At 36.7% G+C, this 20,996-nt stretch overlaps 1 protein-coding gene across 8 annotated transcripts in view; it reads right to left on the bottom strand.

Moving 5' to 3' along the window:
• ATRX (ATRX chromatin remodeler) overlaps positions 1–20,996 on the bottom strand; it is a 427,573-nt gene that overhangs the window by 97,856 nt on the left and 308,721 nt on the right. For all 8 annotated transcript variants that reach the window (XM_004378897.3, XM_023733624.1, XM_023733626.1 and 5 more), the window contains one exon: positions 8,975–9,083. In XM_004378897.3, the coding sequence (XP_004378954.1) occupies positions 8,975–9,083 (109 nt within the window). The remainder of the gene's footprint in view (positions 1–8,974; positions 9,084–20,996) is intronic.

Raw genomic sequence — 20,996 nt, 5'->3', positions numbered from 1 at the left:
GTCACTGAACTGTGTATGTAGAAATTTTTGAAACGGTGTATCTTTGGCTATGTGTATTTTCACCAAAAAAAAAAAAAGGTTGAGAATTTAGAGGGTTAATATGTTGTGGGGTTGTTAACCAAAGTCATAAAACAACATGTGCACTACTGTTTCATGAGAAACTATTTGTTCTGTAAGCCTTCACCTGAAGTACAATAAAAAAAAATAAAGAGCAGGAGTGGCAATATTAATCTCTGACAAAATAGACTTTAAATTAAAATACACCACAAAGGATAAGGAAGAACACTATATAATGATTAAAGGGCCAATATACCAGGAGGACACAACTATAATAAATATTTATGCACCCAACGACAGGGCTCCAAAATATATAAAACAAACTGTAACAGCATTGATAAGAGAGATAGACAGCTCCACAACAGTAGTAGGAGACTTCAACATACCACTTTCGGTGAAGGACAGAACATCCAGAAAGAAGCTCAACAAAGACATGGAAGAGCTAAGCGCCACAATCAACCAACTTCATCTCATAGACATACCGAACCCTCCACCCAACAGCAGTCAAGTATACTTTCTTTTCCAACGCACATGGAACATTCTCCAGAATAGACCACATATTAGGCCATAAAGCAAGCCTTAACAAAATCCAAAGCATTGAAATATTACAAAGCATCTTTTCTGACCATGAAGCCATAAAAGTAGAAATCTGAGAGGTCTATCCACATACCTCTTCCCCATACCTCCTTGTCAGCTATTTACCAATCATGTTCCTTCCAAGTCCCTATCATCCAGCAAAACCACTGGCCACAGCCCATGAATCAATATACAATTGCATATCTGACTGTTTCTCCTTCCAAGCAAAGTGAACAATCAGGTGCACTGCTTGAAGTTCTGCCCATCAGGAGGATTTCCCATCACCACTGTCCTTCAGTGAGGTCCCAGAAAGGGGCTGTAGTGCTGCTGCCATCCACTTTCGAGTGGTACCTGCATGTTGCACAGAACCATATGTAAACCAGGGATGAGTTTTCTCTTCCTCAGTCAACTGATCATAAGGAACTCTTTATGAGGCCTTGGTGTAGACTGGGAGACGGAAGGTAATGTGACAATAGCTGAGACCACAGACTTTTGGGACACTTTCTCATGCAACTTACTTGTGCCTTTGGGTCCAGCTCGGACCGAATCCTGTATATACAATTTCCATTTAATGATGAAGCGCTGCTGTGTACATATGACTTTCTGGCTCTGTGAGTCAGACAACACCCAGTTCATGATTGGCAGCTCAGACCACATGGTGACTTGGTGGCCCATGGTTAAGCGTTCAGTCTCTACTATGGCTCAGAAAAAGCCAAAATCTGTTTCTCAAAAGTAGAGTATTTATCCGTAGAGGATGGCTGGGATTTGTTCCAAAATCCTAAGGGTTTGCACTGTGATTCAACAATAGTGGCCTGCCAAAGACTCCAAACAGCATTTCTACCTGCCACTGACACTTCAAGCATTACTAGATCAGCTGGATCATATGGCCCAAGTGGCAGAGCCGTTTCCACGGCAGCCTCAACGTATTGCAGAGCCTTCTCCTGTCTCGGCCCCAGTCAAAACTAGTAGCTTTTCAGATCACTTGATAAATAGGACGGAGTAGTATACCCAAATGAGGAATAGGTTGCCTCCAAAATCCAAAGAGGCCCACTAGGCACTATGCCTCCTTTTTAGCTGTTGGAAGGGTCAGATGCAATAACTTATCCTTCACTTTAGAAGGAATATCTTGACATGCCCACACCACCGGTAACCTAGAAATTTCACTGAGGTGGAAGGTGCCTGAATTTTTGTTGGATTAATTTCCTACCCTCTATGTTTTACCAGTAAGTCCAGAGTCATTGACACTTCTTCCTTTCTAGGTCCAATCAGCATAATATCATCAATGTAATGGACCAGTGTGACGTCTTGTGTAAAAGAAAGGTAATCAAGGTCCCTGCGGACTAAATTATTACATAGGGCTGGAGATTTGATATAGCCTTGTGGTAAGACAGTGAAGGTGTATTGCTGGCCTTGCTACCTGAAAGCTAACTGCTTTTTGTGGTCCTTTGAAACAGGTATGGAGAAAAAGGCATTAGGCAGCTCAGTAGCTGCATACCAGGTGCCAGGAGATGTATTAATTTACTCAAGCAATGAAACTACATCTGGAACAGCAGCTGCAACAGGAGTCACCACCAGATTAAGTTTTTGATAATCCATTGTCATTCTCCAAGATCCATCTGTCTTCTACACAGGCCAAATAGGCGAGAAGAATGGGAATGTGATGAGAATCACTACCCCTGCATCCTCAAGTCCTTGATGGTAGCAGTAATCTCTGCAATCTCTCCAGGAATGCGGTATTGCTTTCGGTTTATTATTTTCCTAGGTAGAGGCAATTGTAATGGCTTCCACTTGGCTTTTCCTACCATAATAGCCCGTACTCCACTTGTCAGGAATCCAATGTGGGGGTTCTGCCAGTTTCTGAGTATATCTACTCCAGTTATACATTTTTGAACAGGGGAAATCACTACAGGATGGGCTGGGGGACCCACTGGACCTACTGTGAGACAGGCATGAGCTAAGACACAACTGATAATCTGACCTCCATATGCCCCCACTATGGTGAGCCATCATGATGTACTGTGTCTCCCAGAATTAGTGTCAGTTCAGAGCCTACTAGTATCAAGTAATCCTTGAAAAACCTGATTATATCCTTTCTCCCAATGAACATTCACGCTCATGAAAGGCCGTAGATCCCTTTGGGGAAGGCCGGGAGAAGGACTCACAGTATAAATTTTTGGCAGTTTAGTAGGGTCCTTCTTCAAGGGAACCCAAGCCTCTCCTTCATTCAAGGGGTTGTGGGTCTGTAAACTGGATCCAGTCTGGGAATTGATTGAGGTGCCGTGACTCACTATTCTGGTGATTCAAGTTAGACTGTCATTCACCTGAACTAGAATTCTTGCACTTGTACAGATCATATAAGTATTTAGTAGATTTCGTATTTATTTCACTCCTAGGGACACCATGACTAAGTAGCCAACACCATAAGTCCATTAGAGCAAGAATATTCTTATTACTGCTTTGACTCCACTGTCCTTTACAGTAACGACTCCCAACTTGTCTTTATTGATTGAGTACTGCCACTTCACCCTTACCGCCATGAGGGCCGATCAGTTCCGTTGTAGTTAAACCCTGAAAATCTGTTGCCATCGAGTTGATTCCGACTCACAGTGACCCTACAGGACAGAGTAGAACTGCCCCACAGGGTTTCCAAGGAGCATCTGGTGGATCTGAACTGCCGACCTTTTGTTCTTAACCACTGCACCACCAGGGCTCCCCTGCTTTAGTTAGGTGTCTTAATTCAGTTAGGGTAGTTCCCACTGTCAAATCTGACTTACATAAACTAGCATTCACAGTATTCTGCAAGGTTGCTGGGGCTCCCTTCACAAATTTGTTCCTCACAGTTGTGGTAAAAGGTGTGTCTTCTGGTCACTCCAGTGTGGATCTTTGGGTCTAACCTGATAAATCCACTCTACCATGCCAACTTCCCTAAGCCTTTGGATACCTTCTTCTATAGTATACCAAGGCAGGTTTGGTACTTCAGTTTGATTTAGTGTAGGCCATCGTGTAATCCATGCTTCAGTGACCCAACCAAATAAACTATTAGATCCCTTCCTAACCTCTCAAGCTGAAACACTGAATGAAGAATCTGTGCTTACTGGGCCCATATCAATAAACTCAGACTGATCCAACTTTATGTTCCTTGTACTATTATCCCATACCCTAAATAGATATCCCACACATATTCCTCAGGTTTCTATTTGTACATAGTAGACAATTCAAACAGTTCTTTTGGAGTGTAGTGTACCTTCTCCTGGGTCATAGTTTGTACTTCACCTTTTGGGGTTCACTGGGACTTCAGTCTATTTATAGGTCTAGAAGCCAAAATGGGTGGTGGGGATGTGTTTTGAGAACATTCAGCATTGTCTTGTAAGGCATCTGCCTCAAGCGATGCCCCAGGAAATAACTCGGACAAAAGCTCTTCAGACACAGCTTGGTTAATCTCATCAGATGGAGGTGGAGGGGTTCATAGTTTTACTGGGGAGGATGGCTTAGCAGACAAAGATGGAGTTATCTCTTCAGTTGGGAGTGAGAGGGCTGGTTCTGTTAGCAGGAGTGATTTAACAAAATTTACAAGCTCAGCGTCCCCAGCTTCCTGATTATCTGCCCATATGTCCCCATCCCAAGTTTCAGGATCCCATTTCTTCCCAATCAATGCCCTTACTTTAACTTAAGACACCACTCAAGGTTGGGAACTCAGTTGGTGTTCACCCACTATTACGATAAGACTCTGGGTTTGGTTTTAGGCAATATCAGCTCTTCTACTACAGGAAATAAGGCTTTATTTTAAGGCACAAGCGAAAGCTTTGAAGTCATTTATGCGGCACTTCAGCTTTGACTCAAGTCCTGAACTAATCTCTTTCTCTCACCACTCTGTCTAGCGAAATTAGGACCAACCAACCAGCTTCTTTATACTTTTATGACAAAATTGTAGAAACGTATCGAACGTGATCACCCAGAGCCCTCGCCTCTCACCAATACCTGATCTATTGGTGGTGATATATTGCATATTTCTACTGCTACTTCACACCATGGGTTAATAGTACCCTCTTTACTACTGGAAGCAGAGTCATCAACATCTTTAATACTAACCAGACTTCAGAATCAATTTAGAAAACTCATTCTTAGAATTTTGTTTCTATAGAACCACTCTCGGTACCAAGTGTCTTAGGGTGAGTTCTATAGAGAAGCGAAACCAGTGAAGTGTCTATACATGTACGTACATATGTATATATATAGAGGGGGGAGCTGAGGTGGAGTTTATATCAAGGAAATGGCTCACAAGGTTGTAGAAGCTGGAAAGTCCCAAGTCCATGGATCAGGACTGTCTCTGTTTATCTTGATGTTGCTTATTTGGTCCAGTTGTGAGGATTTTTGTTTCCTTTTATGTTCAGGTATAATCCATACTGAAGGCTGTAATGTTTGATCTTCATCAGTAAGTGCTTCAAGTCTTCTTCCCTTTCATTAAGCAAGGTTGTATCATCTGTATATCTCAGGTTGCTAATGGCTCTTTTTCCAGTCCTGATGCCGTATTCTCCTTCATATAGTCAAGCTTCTTGGATTATTTGCTCACCATGCAGATTGAATAAGTATGGTGAAAGTTTACAACCCTGACACACACATACAGTATGATCTCATTTATATAACTGTCTATGACAAATTAAGGTCCCTAGGTGGCACAAACGGTTTGCACTGAACTGCTAACCTAAGGTTGGTGGTTCGAACACGCCTAGCAGTAAGGTGGAAGATAGGCCTGGCAATCTGCTTTCGTTAATATTATAGCCAAGAAAACCCTATGGAGCAGTTCTACTCTGTAACACATAAGGTCATCATAAGTCGAAACTGACTTAATGGTAACTACCACAAAGAACAACATGACACAATTATAAAGGTGGAGAACAATTTAGTCGTTGTCAGGGTTTAGGGATAGTGTGAAGTTAGTAGTAATGATGGGTGTGACTATCAAAGGGTACCAGGAGGAAGATCTTCGTAATGATGGAGTAATTTTGTATCTTGATTGAAGTAATGGTTACACGAATTTCCACACGTGATAAAATGACAGAACTACATACACACATTGAACCAATGTAAATTTCTTGGTTTAGATATTACACTATAGTTATGTAAGATGTAACTACTGTGGAAAACTTGGTGAAAGGTCCAAAGGACCTTTCTGTACTATCTCTGTAAGTTCCTATGAATCTATTATTATTTCTAAATAAAAAGTTTAAAAAAAGAAACTGTATCAAGTTATCTGGGGTACCTGAGACTACTGAAAACTACACTACTTTCTAGCCACACCAGAAAAAAACTTTAGATATGGTCATTATCTAAAAGTTTATCTTAATGTGTCTTCCAGACTGTTTTAGCATAAACAAGGATGATATCTATATTCTAATCTCTCAAAATTATTGCATCCTGAAAAATTAGAATACAGACATAATCTCTAACATTTGTGAATTTAATCTGAACAAATTCAGATACTCAGGGGTAACTCCCCAAATCCGTAAAATGTATACCGTATTTTTACACAAATAATGTATTTCCATATTTACATGTTACTGTTAAAAAATTAGCAAAGCATGCTTAAGAAAATACCTCTGGGGGGGTAGTGGTTGGCAAACAAAAGCAGAAGGTGTGCTTTATTTGCTTAAAAACACAGTATATGCCTAAAGCATGAATTTGAATCAGAGACACTTTCTGGCACGGGTGATTAATTTACTAGTGAAGGAACCCTGGCACACAGTGGTTAAAGTGGCTGCTAACTCAAAGATAAGTAGTCCAAATCCACCAGCTGCTCTGCAGGAGAAAGATGTGGCAGTCTACTTCCCTAAAGGTTTACAGCCTTGGAAACTCTATGGGGCAGTTCTACTCTGTGCTATACCATCACTATGAGTGAGAATCAACTCCACAGCAGTGGGTAATTTACTAGTGAGTAAGTCAATCTGACAGTTCAGCAACCACATTTCAATGTTCTCCCCTATTGGTCATCAAATATGAATGTTATATGACAGATATTATGTTACTGTGTTATTTATAAATTTGGTAAACTAAGTCAAAGGTTTAGATTAAGTTTGACAAATTAGACTATGATTACTCAATAAAATTACTTCTTCACACTTGTGAACAAATAATAATAAAAAAAACATGGCAAACAGGATATAAAAATGTATCATTTATTTTAACATTTATATAATCAGACAGTTTTATAAACGTACTATACTCAAACCATCGTTATACAAGTTCTCCCAGACTCTATAGGTTTTAAATACCTAATAGAATATACTCTTTCTATGATCTAACCAGAATTTCTCTAGCCTTAAACCTAGGTAGTTCATGACTCTGCTGGAATTAAAACATATTTGACACATACAGTTTAATACCCTTCATAATTTAAAACATTTATTAAGGAATACATCAGCTGTCTTTTCATCGAACTAACACCATCTCCTTTATCATATTCTCTAAGGGCATGCTTTCATACATGTGTGCGTCTATATGTATGTATATATTAATACATGTATACACGTATATAAATTTTTCTTTTCCAAATGCAGTTTGACTTGTAAAATACTAAGTTAAAAGCAACATCAACAACACACACAACAACAACACACCCTATATCTACTGCAGCTTAAAGGATATGATTCAAATTTCTGTAACAGATAAAGAGATCATAAAAACTCTTTTAACTTTAAAATTCTCTGATACATCACCAAATAAGATATAAAAATGGCCAATAAGAACATGAAAAGATGTTCAATATCATTTACCATTATGAAAATGCAATTTAAAACCACAAGATACCACTACATACACAGAATGGTAAAAATAAAAAAACAAAACAAAATGACAATACCAAGTGATGGTAAGAATGCACAGTAACTGGAGCTTTCATATACTGCTAATGGGAATGCAAAATCCAATGGTCACTTTGACAAACTGGTAGTTTCTTACAAAGTTAAGCATACACTTACCAGATGACCCAGCAATTGTACTCCTGGATTTTCATTTCACTTGTGTAAATACCTATTGTAAAGTAATGAATCACCTTACAGAGAGCAATTTGGTCTTTGTCCTTGCTTCCGGAGAGGTAACCCCTGGAATTTCCTGAGTAACTGAGGTGGCTTTATTATCTAAAACCTCCAGACTACACATGAGGATGTATCCTAATGAGATGGGGCTGGTCAGACCAGAAAGACCACCTGGTAGCTGGATATGAACTAACCTCAGGAGGCATGATTTAGTCCATCACGCATATTCATTGAGGTCTTGATCATGACTACATGGTGAAGCTATTAAAGGCTGTGAACACAGAGGCTCCGGGAACTTCCTGGTTGGTGAATGAAGGGTAATGCGCCCTCTTTGGGATATGGAAGCTCCATGTTGGGAATCTTCCCAGACCTCACCCGTGCAGCTCTTCCTTATAATGATCCTGATTTATATCCTTTTGCTATAATAAATCTGCAGTCGTAAAAAAGTATAGTACTTTCTTTGAGTTTCGTGAGCCATTCCAGTGAATTATCGAACCCAAAGGGGTAGTGGAAACCAGCAGGTCAACGTGAAGGAGCCAAGGGGAGGCCCTGAGCTTGTGGCTGGCATCCCAAAGGGGTAGTGGGAAAACTCCGAATTTGTGGCCAGCAGGTCAGAAGTAAGGATGTTATGTGAACTCCTGGGTTTGCAGTTGGTGTCTGCCTATATGACAGTCTGAAGGACAGTGGTCTTTTAACTTGTGAGCTAGGGGCAGACAGACAGCACCGTGTGGGCAGCTGGTATCAGAGATGATTGAGAAACAGGAAAGAGGGGATTTGATTAATCTTCTTCACATTTTGGGGATTTGCTTTGTGTTGATTCTTATTTGTGAACCTATACTCACACAAAAACTTTTACACAAATGTTTAGAGGCATTTCAACTGTAATCGCCAAGAATTGGGAACAACTCAAATGTCTCTCAACTGGGAATGGATAAACAAACTGTAATACATGCACACAATGGAATAATACTAGGCAATTAAAAGAAATAAACTATTGATATACGCAACATTGCTAGACGCAAATGGCTACAAATTATACAACTCCATTTATAGGACATTGCAGAAAAAGCACAACTATAGGGATTGAGAACATATGAGTGTTTGCCAGGGGTGAAGGAGGGGAAAGGATGTGACTACAAAAGGGGATGAGTTAATTTTTGGAGGGGCGATGAAACCATTTTTTATTTTGATTATATATCTTACAATTGTCAAAACTTGTAGAAATGTACATCAAAAAGAGTGAATTTCACTGTATGTAAATTTAAATGAATTTTTAAAAACTCTCAACACATACAGAAAATGTTTCCTACCTCACATTAGTTTCATCATTAAATTCTTCAGCCCACTTCTTCCTTGACTGTGCAGTAGTAGAACCATCTAAACGGTAATAGTCAATGTTTCGGAGCCACTTTCCTTCACCTAAAAATTTAACAAGAAAACAAAAAGGGATTTGATATATTGTTCTGCCGATGGTAGATTTTCCTCCTTGCTCACTACTTAAAAGCTGATTACATATATTCTATTTCATAGTGAAACATACACTTTTAAAAATCAAGGTATAATTAACTGTATTACAAATAAACTCAGTACAGATTTCCTTCAAATAGATACTGAGTGACATAAAAAAAACCGCATCTACATGTGAATTTCTAAGAACACATTTATTTCTTAAGGATTTCCTTGATAAGAATCCTTAAAAACTGTCAGCAGAATATGACTAAATTGCATTTTGCTCATAAAGTTGCTTCTACCTAAATATGTAAACAATCAGCTTTCCTCCCTTCTTATTAACAACCTGATAACGATCAGATACAAACCAGAGACACAGAATGCCTTTATTCATTCACAGAAGAAATATATACTGAATGCCTACTATGTGTCAAAAACTATTCTATGGCCTAGCCATAAATTGGCATCCCAATTCTGTAATTATAAACATAATACTACTATTTCCCCTTCAAGTAAAATTCATATCATCACGCCTTAGAGTCTTAACATAAAAACAAGTTGACAAAACTGAGATTTATATCTTTCAGCAAACTCTACTTAAATTTAGTACAGGCAGTCCCCAGATTACAAATGAGTTCCATTTCTAAGTATGTCTTTAAGTCGAATTTGTACATAAGTCAGAACAATTAGGTGTGATTCATATCTAATGTCAGTCAAATATTTGTCTTAGTATACAGTATATCTTTCTATGCATAAAAAACATCAAAGAAACACTTTCAGATACACCAAAACATCTTCAACATAATAATACAAAAAAAATCAACCCCAAATCCGTTGCTGTCAAGTCGGTTCTGACTCATAGGGACCCTATAGGATAGAACAGAACTGCCCCATAGGGTTTCCAAGGAGCAGCTGGTGGATTCAAACTGCTGACCTTTTGGTTAGCAGCTGTAGCTCTTAACCACTGCTCCACTGGGGCTCCAACATAATAATACAGTAATAATAATAACGTTTTGATGCCCATCACAAAGCAGCATCCACTTGCTATTACGAACCATTGTATGTACCTCAAATTTTTAATGTAATAGGCTTTTCGAGGTTGGTTCTGAGGAAGAGCATTTCCAAAGCTAAAACGCTTGGAGTGAATGGGACTTCCAGCTGGGGTCTGAGCTCAATCGTTTTTTGTCCTAAGCGACTCCATGTTGGAGTTCTTCTTTGTCATATAATGCAGCTTGTCATTTTTTTTGCAAAGTCTTCCACTGTACCCTGACCTACCTAGATGTGGTTTTGCCGATAGAGGAAGTGCTTGCAGTCAGAAAATAGTCGATAATAAAAAAGATAATTCAAGACCTATGCAGATGTTAGACAGAAGTGTTAAACATGTAGCCTAACTACTATGCCAATTCTCAGAAAAAGCCCCCTTCACCCTCCCTTGAAAAATATTTTTCTAGCTTGTGCCTAAGTCCTTATGAAGTCTTGTATTTTTTTTATAACCCTGTTCAGCCTAAACCTGAGGGGGACCTAACCCCTCTTAAAACTATGTTACAAAGTTATGGCTTTTCTGTATCAAAAACCTTTTTTCCTACTTAAGCATTAGATGTAATTATCCTAAAACTTTTAAAATATTTCAACACAATTCCCCATCATAATGCTAATGTAACTCAATTTAACATTGACTACAGATGTCTAGGTGCCAGGAAACGTGGTTTTAGAGGTCAGCCGGAATCTTGTCACCTGGAGCCATCCTTGCAAAAGATGTCAACACCTGCCAGGATGGTCAACTAAGGCGTCGCCATCTGCAGTTTTGTATATGTTAACCAATCAAAATTGTTTTAGCTGTAATCTGCTGCTTGCAGTTTTTTTCTTCATAAGCCTTTGTATTACTGTAGCACCCCTGGGACACATTGCTGGATTTCTCCCAGTACTGTGTCTCCCTGTTTTGCAGAACACTTTCCTTGCCATAATAAAACTGTTTTTAAATCTAAACAGATGTGTGGTTTGTTCCACTATAACAGTTTGTAACTACGGGTTGTACATAAGTTGGACGTTTGTAACCTGGGCACTGCCTGTACATTAGTTTAAAATATGCTTTTTTTCATGTTTATTACTTACTCATATATTATATTGAAAAGCTAGAATTTCCTTGCTGAAAATTCAGTAATGCCAAACAAAGTCGTTTTATTTATTCATTATTTTTATTTCCTTCAATTGGGGGAAAAAAGACATACCCAGCTAGGGAAAAAAGACTTTAAGATAGATGGTTGGGAAAAAAAGTAAGAGGCTGGGGTCACATTTGCATTAATTATTTCCTTGAACAGGATAATTACTAACGTAAATATGCTAATGATAAACTAATGGAAAATATGAGTATTTTAAAAAGTATTTCAATATACCTTTCTGTGGTACTGCAAATGAACAATCTCTAATATCTCCATGAATCCAACATTTAAAAACTGCTAAAGTCAGTGTAGGTTAGTAGTTAAGAACACAGACTTCGGAGTCAGACTTCCTGAGTTTGGTCCCAGTTTCACCATTTACTAGCATTTTTACTGAGGGCAAGGAATTAAACTCTGTGTGCCTCAGTTTTTTATTTGTAAAAATTGGGATAATCATAGTACCTATTTCACAGGGTTGTTGTGAGGATTAAATGAGTAAATATAAGAAAAAAACACTTAGAGCAGTACCTGGCACATAGTAACTAAGTTTATTGAGTTCTTAATATTATCACCCAAGATCCCATATAAATTCATACCTATCTCTATTATGGCATATATTGTATGTATTTGATCCTTCTCTATAGCATGATGTTCTCTATCCCTTGAACCTAGCTCAGTACTCAATACACAGTAGTAGGTACACACACATACATACACAAAAAAAAAACCAAACTGACTGAAAGTTTAAACAAGTTTGCTGAAGACTGATAAAATTAGAAACTAGTAAGCATATGAAAAAAAGTTTAACCTTTGATTAGTGAACAGATAAGTACTCATTAAAACAATGAAAATTGTTTTCATTCTTGAAAGATGGAACAAATGTAATACAGTACAATAGGTATCCATTTATTGGTGGTTGTACAATAATTGATATAACTTCTTTGTAATATAGGCTTTTAGATAATGAAGCACTGCCAGAACACAGACTTTTACTAATAAAATTAACATACAGTGATAACAGAAAAAATATGTTTAAGCCAACATTATACTTAACTATAGTCAAATAAAGGAATACACACACACTACAAATATATATGTAAAAGATATGTCAATAAGAAGGGAGCTTAGAAACAAAAGGGGGAATGAGAAAAATAAAAATTGCCAGTATATACCTAGCATTGAAATGTAAGGGGCACACAAGAAAACGTACCACTAGAGCATTATTCTCAATGGAGAAAAACAAAAGAAGATTCAGATAAGGGTAATTTATTAACTTTCCAGTTCACCAAGTATTTACTATGGACCCAGGCACAGAATATGCAAATAAGGGTAAAAGTAAGCTTGTCCTCAATGAACACAGATTTTAATGAGACAGATCAAATTATCACACAACATGAAGCATTCTCTGGGAACAGAAGCCTTGGAGTCATCCAACTGTCCTCTCTCACATATCCCATATCTAATTCATGAGCAAATCCAGCTGGCACAGATTTCAAAATATACAGAGGATTCAATCACTTCTCAGGACCTCCACTGCTGCCAGGCTAATTCAAGCACTATCAGCTCTTACATGGATTACTGAAATAGCATCCTAACTGGTCTCCCTCCCATTCTTGCCTCCTGAGTGATTCTGTTAAAATTAAAGTCAGATCACATCGCTCCTCCATTCAAAAACCTCAAACAGCACCTCATCTCAGAGTAAAAGTCCTTATGATGGCCGACAAAGCCTATAAAGTTACCTATCTGACCCCTCATCTCCTTTTCCCATTCTCCTCTTAAATCATCTCCTTCACCGACTCAGGAGGTTCATGCTGTTCTTCAAATATGTCAGGCACGTTTACATCTAATGGTTTTTTCACTTGCCATTTCCTCTGCATAAAACGTCCTCCTCCAGATATTTGCATATTCCACACTGTCTTCAGATTTCTTTTTTTATATATGATTTATTTTTTGTTGTTGCTGAGAATATACAGAGCAGAACATATAGCAATTCAACAACTGTGATTGCTCTTAAACGTTACCTCATCAGTAAAGCCTTGCCTGACAACTCTATATACTTTACTCAAAAACTACCTATCACCTTTACTCTATTTTATTGTTTCTCTGTAGCACTTTCACTATATATTTACTTGTTTGTTTCTTATTAGTCTCCCCTGACAAGAAGTAACCTCCAGGAGGTCAGGGACATTTTGTGTTTTGTTAACTGCTGTATACTCAGCACCTAGAATTGTGCCTTGCAGATGGTAGGTATCCTATAAATATCTACAAAATGAAATGATCTCTAGAATGCTTTATGGGTCCTGAAAATATTTAATTTGGGGCTTGGTAATGAGGCAGTGACTTAGTGGTGATTCTCAGTCACTTGGGAAAGGATGAAAGGAACCCCTTACTCCTTTAGCAACCCTGGCCCAAGGTGTTAAGATTCTATGTAAGATTTTGCTTGGGAAAAAGGAATTTTACTGGTAAACATAATGGAAAACCACTAATATAATACGTGGCATGGTATCATATAAAGAGCTAACGTTCCTTTTCACTTACGATATTGACCTAAGCAAACAAGATACCATCTGTCTTTGACTTGTACAGGATGTTATTAGGGTTTTACTTTTTTTTGGTCTAAAATATAAAAACTGTTTTTTTTATTTACAATGAGTACAATAATACAAAGTGTTATCAGCATAACTGGTCAGAAAAAATAACAAAACATTGTATTCCAATAGTATTCAGGATACCATCAGACAAAAAAGAAAAGATCACAATACAGCTGCCTTTTTGAAAAATTTCTTCAGCAAGAATACATCCCAAGAGTTGTTAAAAGTATGATTTTGATCACTCAAATAACTAAACCATTATCTGTAGAAAATCAGTTCCCTTTAATTAGAATGAAAATCTAAATAAATTCCTTTCATATTGCTAATAACAAACAAGTAATTATCAGCTTTAATGCTTAGATGAAGAATAAATATGAGAACTAAATAGTACTCGTATAGTCAAGTGTCTTATTCTGAAAAAGGAAAATGCATACCCTTAAAAATCACTGATTTTACATAGGAAGTTATCCCAAAGAAACTATAAGAAAAACATTGCACTAAGATGCCATCTTAGATTTATCTATAATGAAACATGGAAAATCATCTAAATGCATAATAGCAAAATAATTATATAAATTATGGTATTATCTTGATAGAATACTATGGAGCAAATGAAAGTGATAAACATAAAGATTATGTAGTAACAACAGAACATTTATGAAATGATATTAAGTGAATGATGTATAATTTATGAGGAGAGGGACTTCCAGCATGACAGCATGAGAAGCTCTGTGAACCCGCTCCCCAGTAAAACTGGTAAAAATTATTTTTAAAACACCCATTTAGAGTCTCAGGAAATGGTCCTAAAGATGTACAGCAAATGAAGAAACATTTACTTAAGAAAATCTGTATAATTCAGTGAGAACAGCAAGAGTCTGTATATTCTCTTCCCCCTCCAAACTCAGATGAAACTCCACTCCACAGTGGTGCAGCTAAGAACACAGAGATTTCTCTCTCCCAAATCCCAGTTGGAGAGCTATCTTCCCAAGAGGGTCAAGAAGTCATCATTTCTCATCCTGCTCCCAACTACCCGTTGCTGAGGTTAAGCTCCAGGTGAATACACCAGGGAGGTGAGGACTCCCTTCATCTGCCTAGGTACCACTCATGTGACAGAGGCTCTACTTTGGGAGTGTCACCACTGAAAAGGCAAGCCCAGAAGACTTGAGGCTACTGACTACCCCTCCCCCACTCTGTAGAGCACTCAGCTCCTAAAGTTGGGATGTCACTCAGAAAAAAGCACACCATTGTCCCCTACCCCAATTCCAGAGTCCTGGCTCAGAGATTTTGCCTGGGGGAAGAAGCTGAGAACCTGGGAAATAGATAGCTGGGAGGAGCACACCTGGAGACCAAACAAATCTCGAAGACTGATCTGGGCAACTGTCCCTTCAAAGGAGCCCAAATTTGATTGGTTTAGTATGTGGTGCAATTTATGCCCCAGGACACTGCTAAAAACAAATCAGCAAATAGCATACAATTAGTGGAATTTAACAGCTAGGTGTGGTCAAGGAAAGAGAGTCAAAGAGAATCCTTCCAAAACCACTGTCATTCCTTGGTGACTGTGAGCCAAGGCTATGACTCTTAGGAACAGTATCAGAAAAATAACACTGCAGGAGAACGGGAAGAATAAAACCAAACCAATTGCCATCTAGTCAATTCTCACTCATGGTGGCCCCATGTGTCTAAGAGTAGAACTGTGCTCCACAGGATTTTCAATGGCTGTGACCTTTCTGAAGTATATTGACAGGCATTTCTTCCGAGGCACAACTGGATGGATTCGAACTGCCAAACTTTCTGTTAGTAGCTGAGCACTTAATCGTTTGCTCTACCCAGGGATCCTGGGAGAAAAATAAACCCTACTAAAATAATCCAGCTAGTCACTAAACAAATGAAGCAATTAACAATAACAAGCCCCAGAAGGTGGGAAGAAGTACTCAGAGTCACTATAATGTATTATCTAAAATGTCCAGTTCTCCCTCCAAATTAAAAGACATTCAGAGAAACAGGAAAGCATGACACATACAACTCCCCCCTCAAAAAAAACAACAGGCAAAAGAATCTGTGATAATGACCAAGTGTCAAATTTTGAAAAGACTTCAAAGTAGCCATTATAAATATGTTCAAATAACTAAAGGAAACCACAGTTGAAGAAGAAAAGGAACATATGATGACAATATCACATAAAATAGAGAAGATCAATAAATAGATGGGCTTTTTTAAAAAATGAAAATTCCAGAGTGGAAAATTAAAATAGCTAAATGAAAAATTCATGATAGGGGCTTGATGGATTTCAACTGGCAGTACACAGAATTGGCAAACTTGAAGATGGAACAATAGAGATAATGCAAGGCAAAGAATATAGTGAAATAATAATGAAGAAAAACAAACAGAGCCCAGAGAGATGTGCAACAACAGTAAGTGAACCAACATATGTATAATGGGAATACAAGAAAGCAGAGAGAGAAAGGCACAGAAAAATATTCAAAGAAACAATGGCTGAAAACTTTTCAAATTTGTTGAAAAATAATTTACACATCCAGAAAGCGCAACAAACCCCAAAGAGGATAAATGCAAAGAGGTTCATAAATAGACACATAATAAAAATGCTGAAAACCAAAGACAGAAAATCCTGAAAGTAGCAAGAGAAAAATGACTTGTCACCTACAAGGGAACTTCAATAATATTAAGAGCTGACTTCTCATCAGAAAAAATGGAGGCCAGAAAGCAGTGGGATAACAATTTGAAGCACTAAAACAAACTGCCAATCATGAATCCTACACCCAGCAAAGCTATCTTTCAGAAATGAAGGTGAGATAAAGACATTCCCAAATAAACAAAAACTGAAAAAAATTGTCTCCTTTAAATTTGCCTTACAAGAAATACTAAAGGAAGTTCTTAAAGCTTAGAGTGATGTAAAATGGTAATTCAAACTCACATGGAAAAAAAGAGTAGCAGTAAAAGTAATTAAATAAATTATAAAAGATGGTTTAAATGCATATTTCTCTCCTTTCTTCTCTTCATTAGTATAAAAAGAAATTGCATAAAACAGTAACCATGTAATGTATCCTTGGGTGGATAACGTAACGAAACGTAATATATTTGCCAATAACAGCACAAAGGAGGTAGGTGGGAGGAAAGACTGATTGGGCTATGGAAATGACTCCAGATGGTAACTCAAATCCACATGAAGAAATAAGGAAAACCAGCAATGATAAAAAGGTTAATACAACAAAAGTTATAAATACATTCTGGCTCTCCTTTAATTCTCAGCATCTTTAAAAGACATAAAACTATATACATGAATAATTAGAACAATGTATTGTTGGGTTAGTAACATTTATAGATGTAATATATATAACAAAAATACCACATAAAGGGAGGAAAGGGAATAGAGATATATAGGAGTAAAGTTTCTATATTTCACTGAAATCTAGTTTAGCATAAATTTGAACCTGATCCTGATAAGTTAAAATGTGCGTGGTACGCCCTAGAGCAACCACTAAAGAAATCACTAAAAACATAATAGTAAAAAAAAAAAAGAAAAACATTAAAGAAATGAAAATGATACGTTAGGAAACAGTCTCTTTATGTGTAAAAAAAAAAAGCAATAAAGGAGGAAAGATGAAGGAAAAAAGACACGAGACACAGAAAACAAAAAAGTAAAATGGCAGATGTAATCCAACTATACCAATAATAACATTAAATGTGAATAGAATGAACAATCTAATCAAAAGGCAGAGATGGTCAGACTAGATTAAAAAAAAATGATGCAACCACATGCTGTTTACATGAGATTCAAAGATACAAAGAGACTAAAAGTAAAAAGATGGATAAAAGATATATCATGTAAACAGCAACCACAAAAAAGTTAGAGTGGCTATACTAACATCAGATGAAATATCATATTTTTATACAAATAATGTGTGTGTTATACATTTTTTTGCCAACCGCACAACCCCCTAGAGCATTATTTTCCTAGGCATGGTGTGTGTGTGTTTGTGGGGGGTATTATTTGCGAAAAACACGGTAGACTTGAAAACAAAAAATGAGCTAAGGAGAGATATTTTATAATGATAAAAAGGTCAACACATCAGGAAGATAAAACAATTATAAACATTTGTATCCAATAATAGAGCACCAAAATGAATGAGACAAAAAAATGACAGATATGAAGGGAGAAATAGACAACTCAAAGATAGTGGCTGAAGACTTCAATACCCCACTTTCAATAATGGATAGAACAATGAGGAAAAAAGATCAATAAAAACATGGAAACCTTCAAAAATACTTTAAACCACTTAGACCAAACATACATCTACTGAAGACGCCACTAAACAAGAGAATATACATTTTTCTCAAGTGTACATGGAACATGTTCCAGGACAGACCATACGCTAGGGCATAAAACAAACCTCAATAAACCTAAAGGGAAAGAAACTATAAAAAGCATGTTCCCAGCCAAAACTGAATGAAATAAGAGATCATTAACAGAAAAAAATTTGAGAAACTCACAAATATATGGAAATTAGATCACACACTCCTACTTCACAAATGGATGCAAGAAGAAATCAAAAATGAGTTTACAAAATAGTTTGAGATAAAATAAAATGAAGACATAACATACGAAACCTATGTAATGCAGATAAGCAGTGCTTAGAGAGAAATTCATAGCCTTAAATGCCAATATGAGGAAATAAAATGATCTCAAATCAACAATCTGACCCCCCACCTTAAGACACTGGAAAAAGAGCAAACTAAGCCTAAAGCAATCAGAAGGAAAGAAGTAATAAAATTTACGGTAGAGATTAATTTGTTCTCTTATTTCATTAATTTCCACTGTAAATTTTATTATTTCCTTCCTTCTGCTTGCTTGGGCTTAGTATGCTCTTCAGAAATGAAAAAGGGGACATTATTACCAACTTTACAAAAATAAAAGGATAAAGGAATACTATAAACAATTCTATGTCAATAAATTAAATAACTTAGATAAAGAGAACAAGTTCCTAAAAAGCCACAAATTATCGAACCTAAATCATGATGAAATAGATAATCTGAATGAACCTATAACAAGTAAAGACACTGAATTAGTAAGCAAAAAAGTACACACATAGAAAAGCACAGGCTGAAGTGAAATGAAGACTCCTGAATTCTAGCAAACTTTTAAGGAAGAATGAATGCTAATCCTTCTCAAACCTTTTTAAAAAATAGAAGAGGAGGGGAAACTTCCTAACTCATTCTATTAGGCCAGTATTATCCCAATACCAACGTCAGATAAAGACATCATAAGAAAAGAAAATAGACAGAATAATATCCGTTATAAATACAGATGCAAAAATCCTTGACAAAATACTAGCAAACCAAATCCAACAGCATATTAAAATTTATCCCAGGAATGCAAGGGTGGTTCAACATAAGAAAACCAATTAGTCTAACACACCACATTAATAGAATGAAGGAAAAGAACCAAATGATCATCTCAATTGATGCAGAAAAGGCAGTTGACAAAATCCAACACCCTTTCATAATAAAAACACTCAATAAACTAGGAAGAGAAGGGGAATTCTTCAACACGATAAAGGGCATCAACAACCTAAATATAAGAACTAAAACCATAAAACTCTTAGAAGAAAATCTTCATGAACTTTGATTTGGCAATGGATTCTTAGATATGACATCAAAAGCATGAACAACAAAAGAAAAAGATAAGCTGGAGTTCATCAAAATTGAAAAGTTTTGTGCATCAAAACACTTTGTCAAGAACGTGAAGAAACAACCTACAAATGGGAGAAAATACTTTGGAACCACAGATCCAATAAGGGTTTGATATCTAGAATATATAAACAATTCTTATAACTGAAAAAAAAAAGACACATGGGTAATTAATAAAAAAATTTTTTTTTAAATTTAAAAAAAAGACAAACTCAACTAAAAAATGGGCAAAGTACTTGAACAGACATTTCTCCAGAGAAGATATAAAAATGGTTAATAAGCACATGAAAAGATAATGTCATTAGTCATCAGATAAATTCAAATCAAAACCATAAAGGAATACCACTTCATACCCACTAGGATGGCTATTATCAGAAAAATAGAAAATAGTAAGTGTTGGCAAGGATGTGGAGAATTTGGAAATCTCGTGCATTGCTGGTAGGAATGTAAAATGGTGCAGCTGCTACAGAAAACAGTTTGGTGGTTCCTCATAAAGCTAAATATAGAATTACCTTATGACAGCAATTCCACTTCTATGTATATACACAAAAGATTTGAAAGCTAGAACTTTAACAGATGTGTGTACACCAATGTTCACTGCAGCGTTATTCAAAATAGTTAAAATGTGGAAACAATCCAAGTGTCCATTAATAGATGAATGAGTAAACAAAAAGTGATATATCCATACAATGGAATATTATTTAGCCATAAAGGGAAATAAAGTTCTGATACATGCTATGACATGATAAACCTTGAAAACATTATGCTGAGTGAAAAAAGTCAGGTACAAAAGGACAAATATTGTATGGTTCCACTTAAAAGAAACATCTTGAACAGGCAAATGTATAAAGACAAAAGTTACTAGAGACAAAAGTGGTTACCAGTAGCTGGGAGGAAGAAGAAATGAGGAGTTGTTGCTTAACAGGTACTGAGTTTCTGTTTGGGGTGTTGAAATACTTTGGGGAACAGATAATGGTGATGTTGCACAACATGGTGAATATAATTAATGTCACTGAATTTTACAAATTAAAATGGCAAAAATTTTGTTATATGTATTTTAACACAATAAAATTATTTTTAAAAAATCATATGGAATTTAAAGAGACACCAGATAGCTAAAATAATATTGAAGAAGAACAAAGTAGGAAGAGTCACATTTCTTGATTTCAAACTACTACAAAGCCATGGCAATCAAGACAGTATGATACTGGCATAGGCATATAGATCAATGGAGCAGATCTGAATGCCAGAAATAAAACCATACATCTATGGCCAACTGATTTTCAATAAGGGTGCCAAGTCCATTCAATAGGGAATGAATAGTCTCTTTAACAAATGGTGCTGGGACAACTACATATACCCATGCAAAGGAATAAAGTTGGATCTGTTCCTCACACATATATAAAAACTAAATCAAAACAGATCAGAGA

Source organism: Trichechus manatus, unplaced genomic scaffold, assembly GCF_000243295.1.
Source record: "Trichechus manatus latirostris isolate Lorelei unplaced genomic scaffold, TriManLat1.0 scaffold00060, whole genome shotgun sequence".
In the NCBI taxonomy this organism is placed as follows: Eukaryota; Metazoa; Chordata; class Mammalia; order Sirenia; family Trichechidae; genus Trichechus; species Trichechus manatus.
The sequence above is the reverse complement of the archived record's forward strand: the minus strand, read 5'-3'. Positions and strand labels throughout refer to the sequence as shown.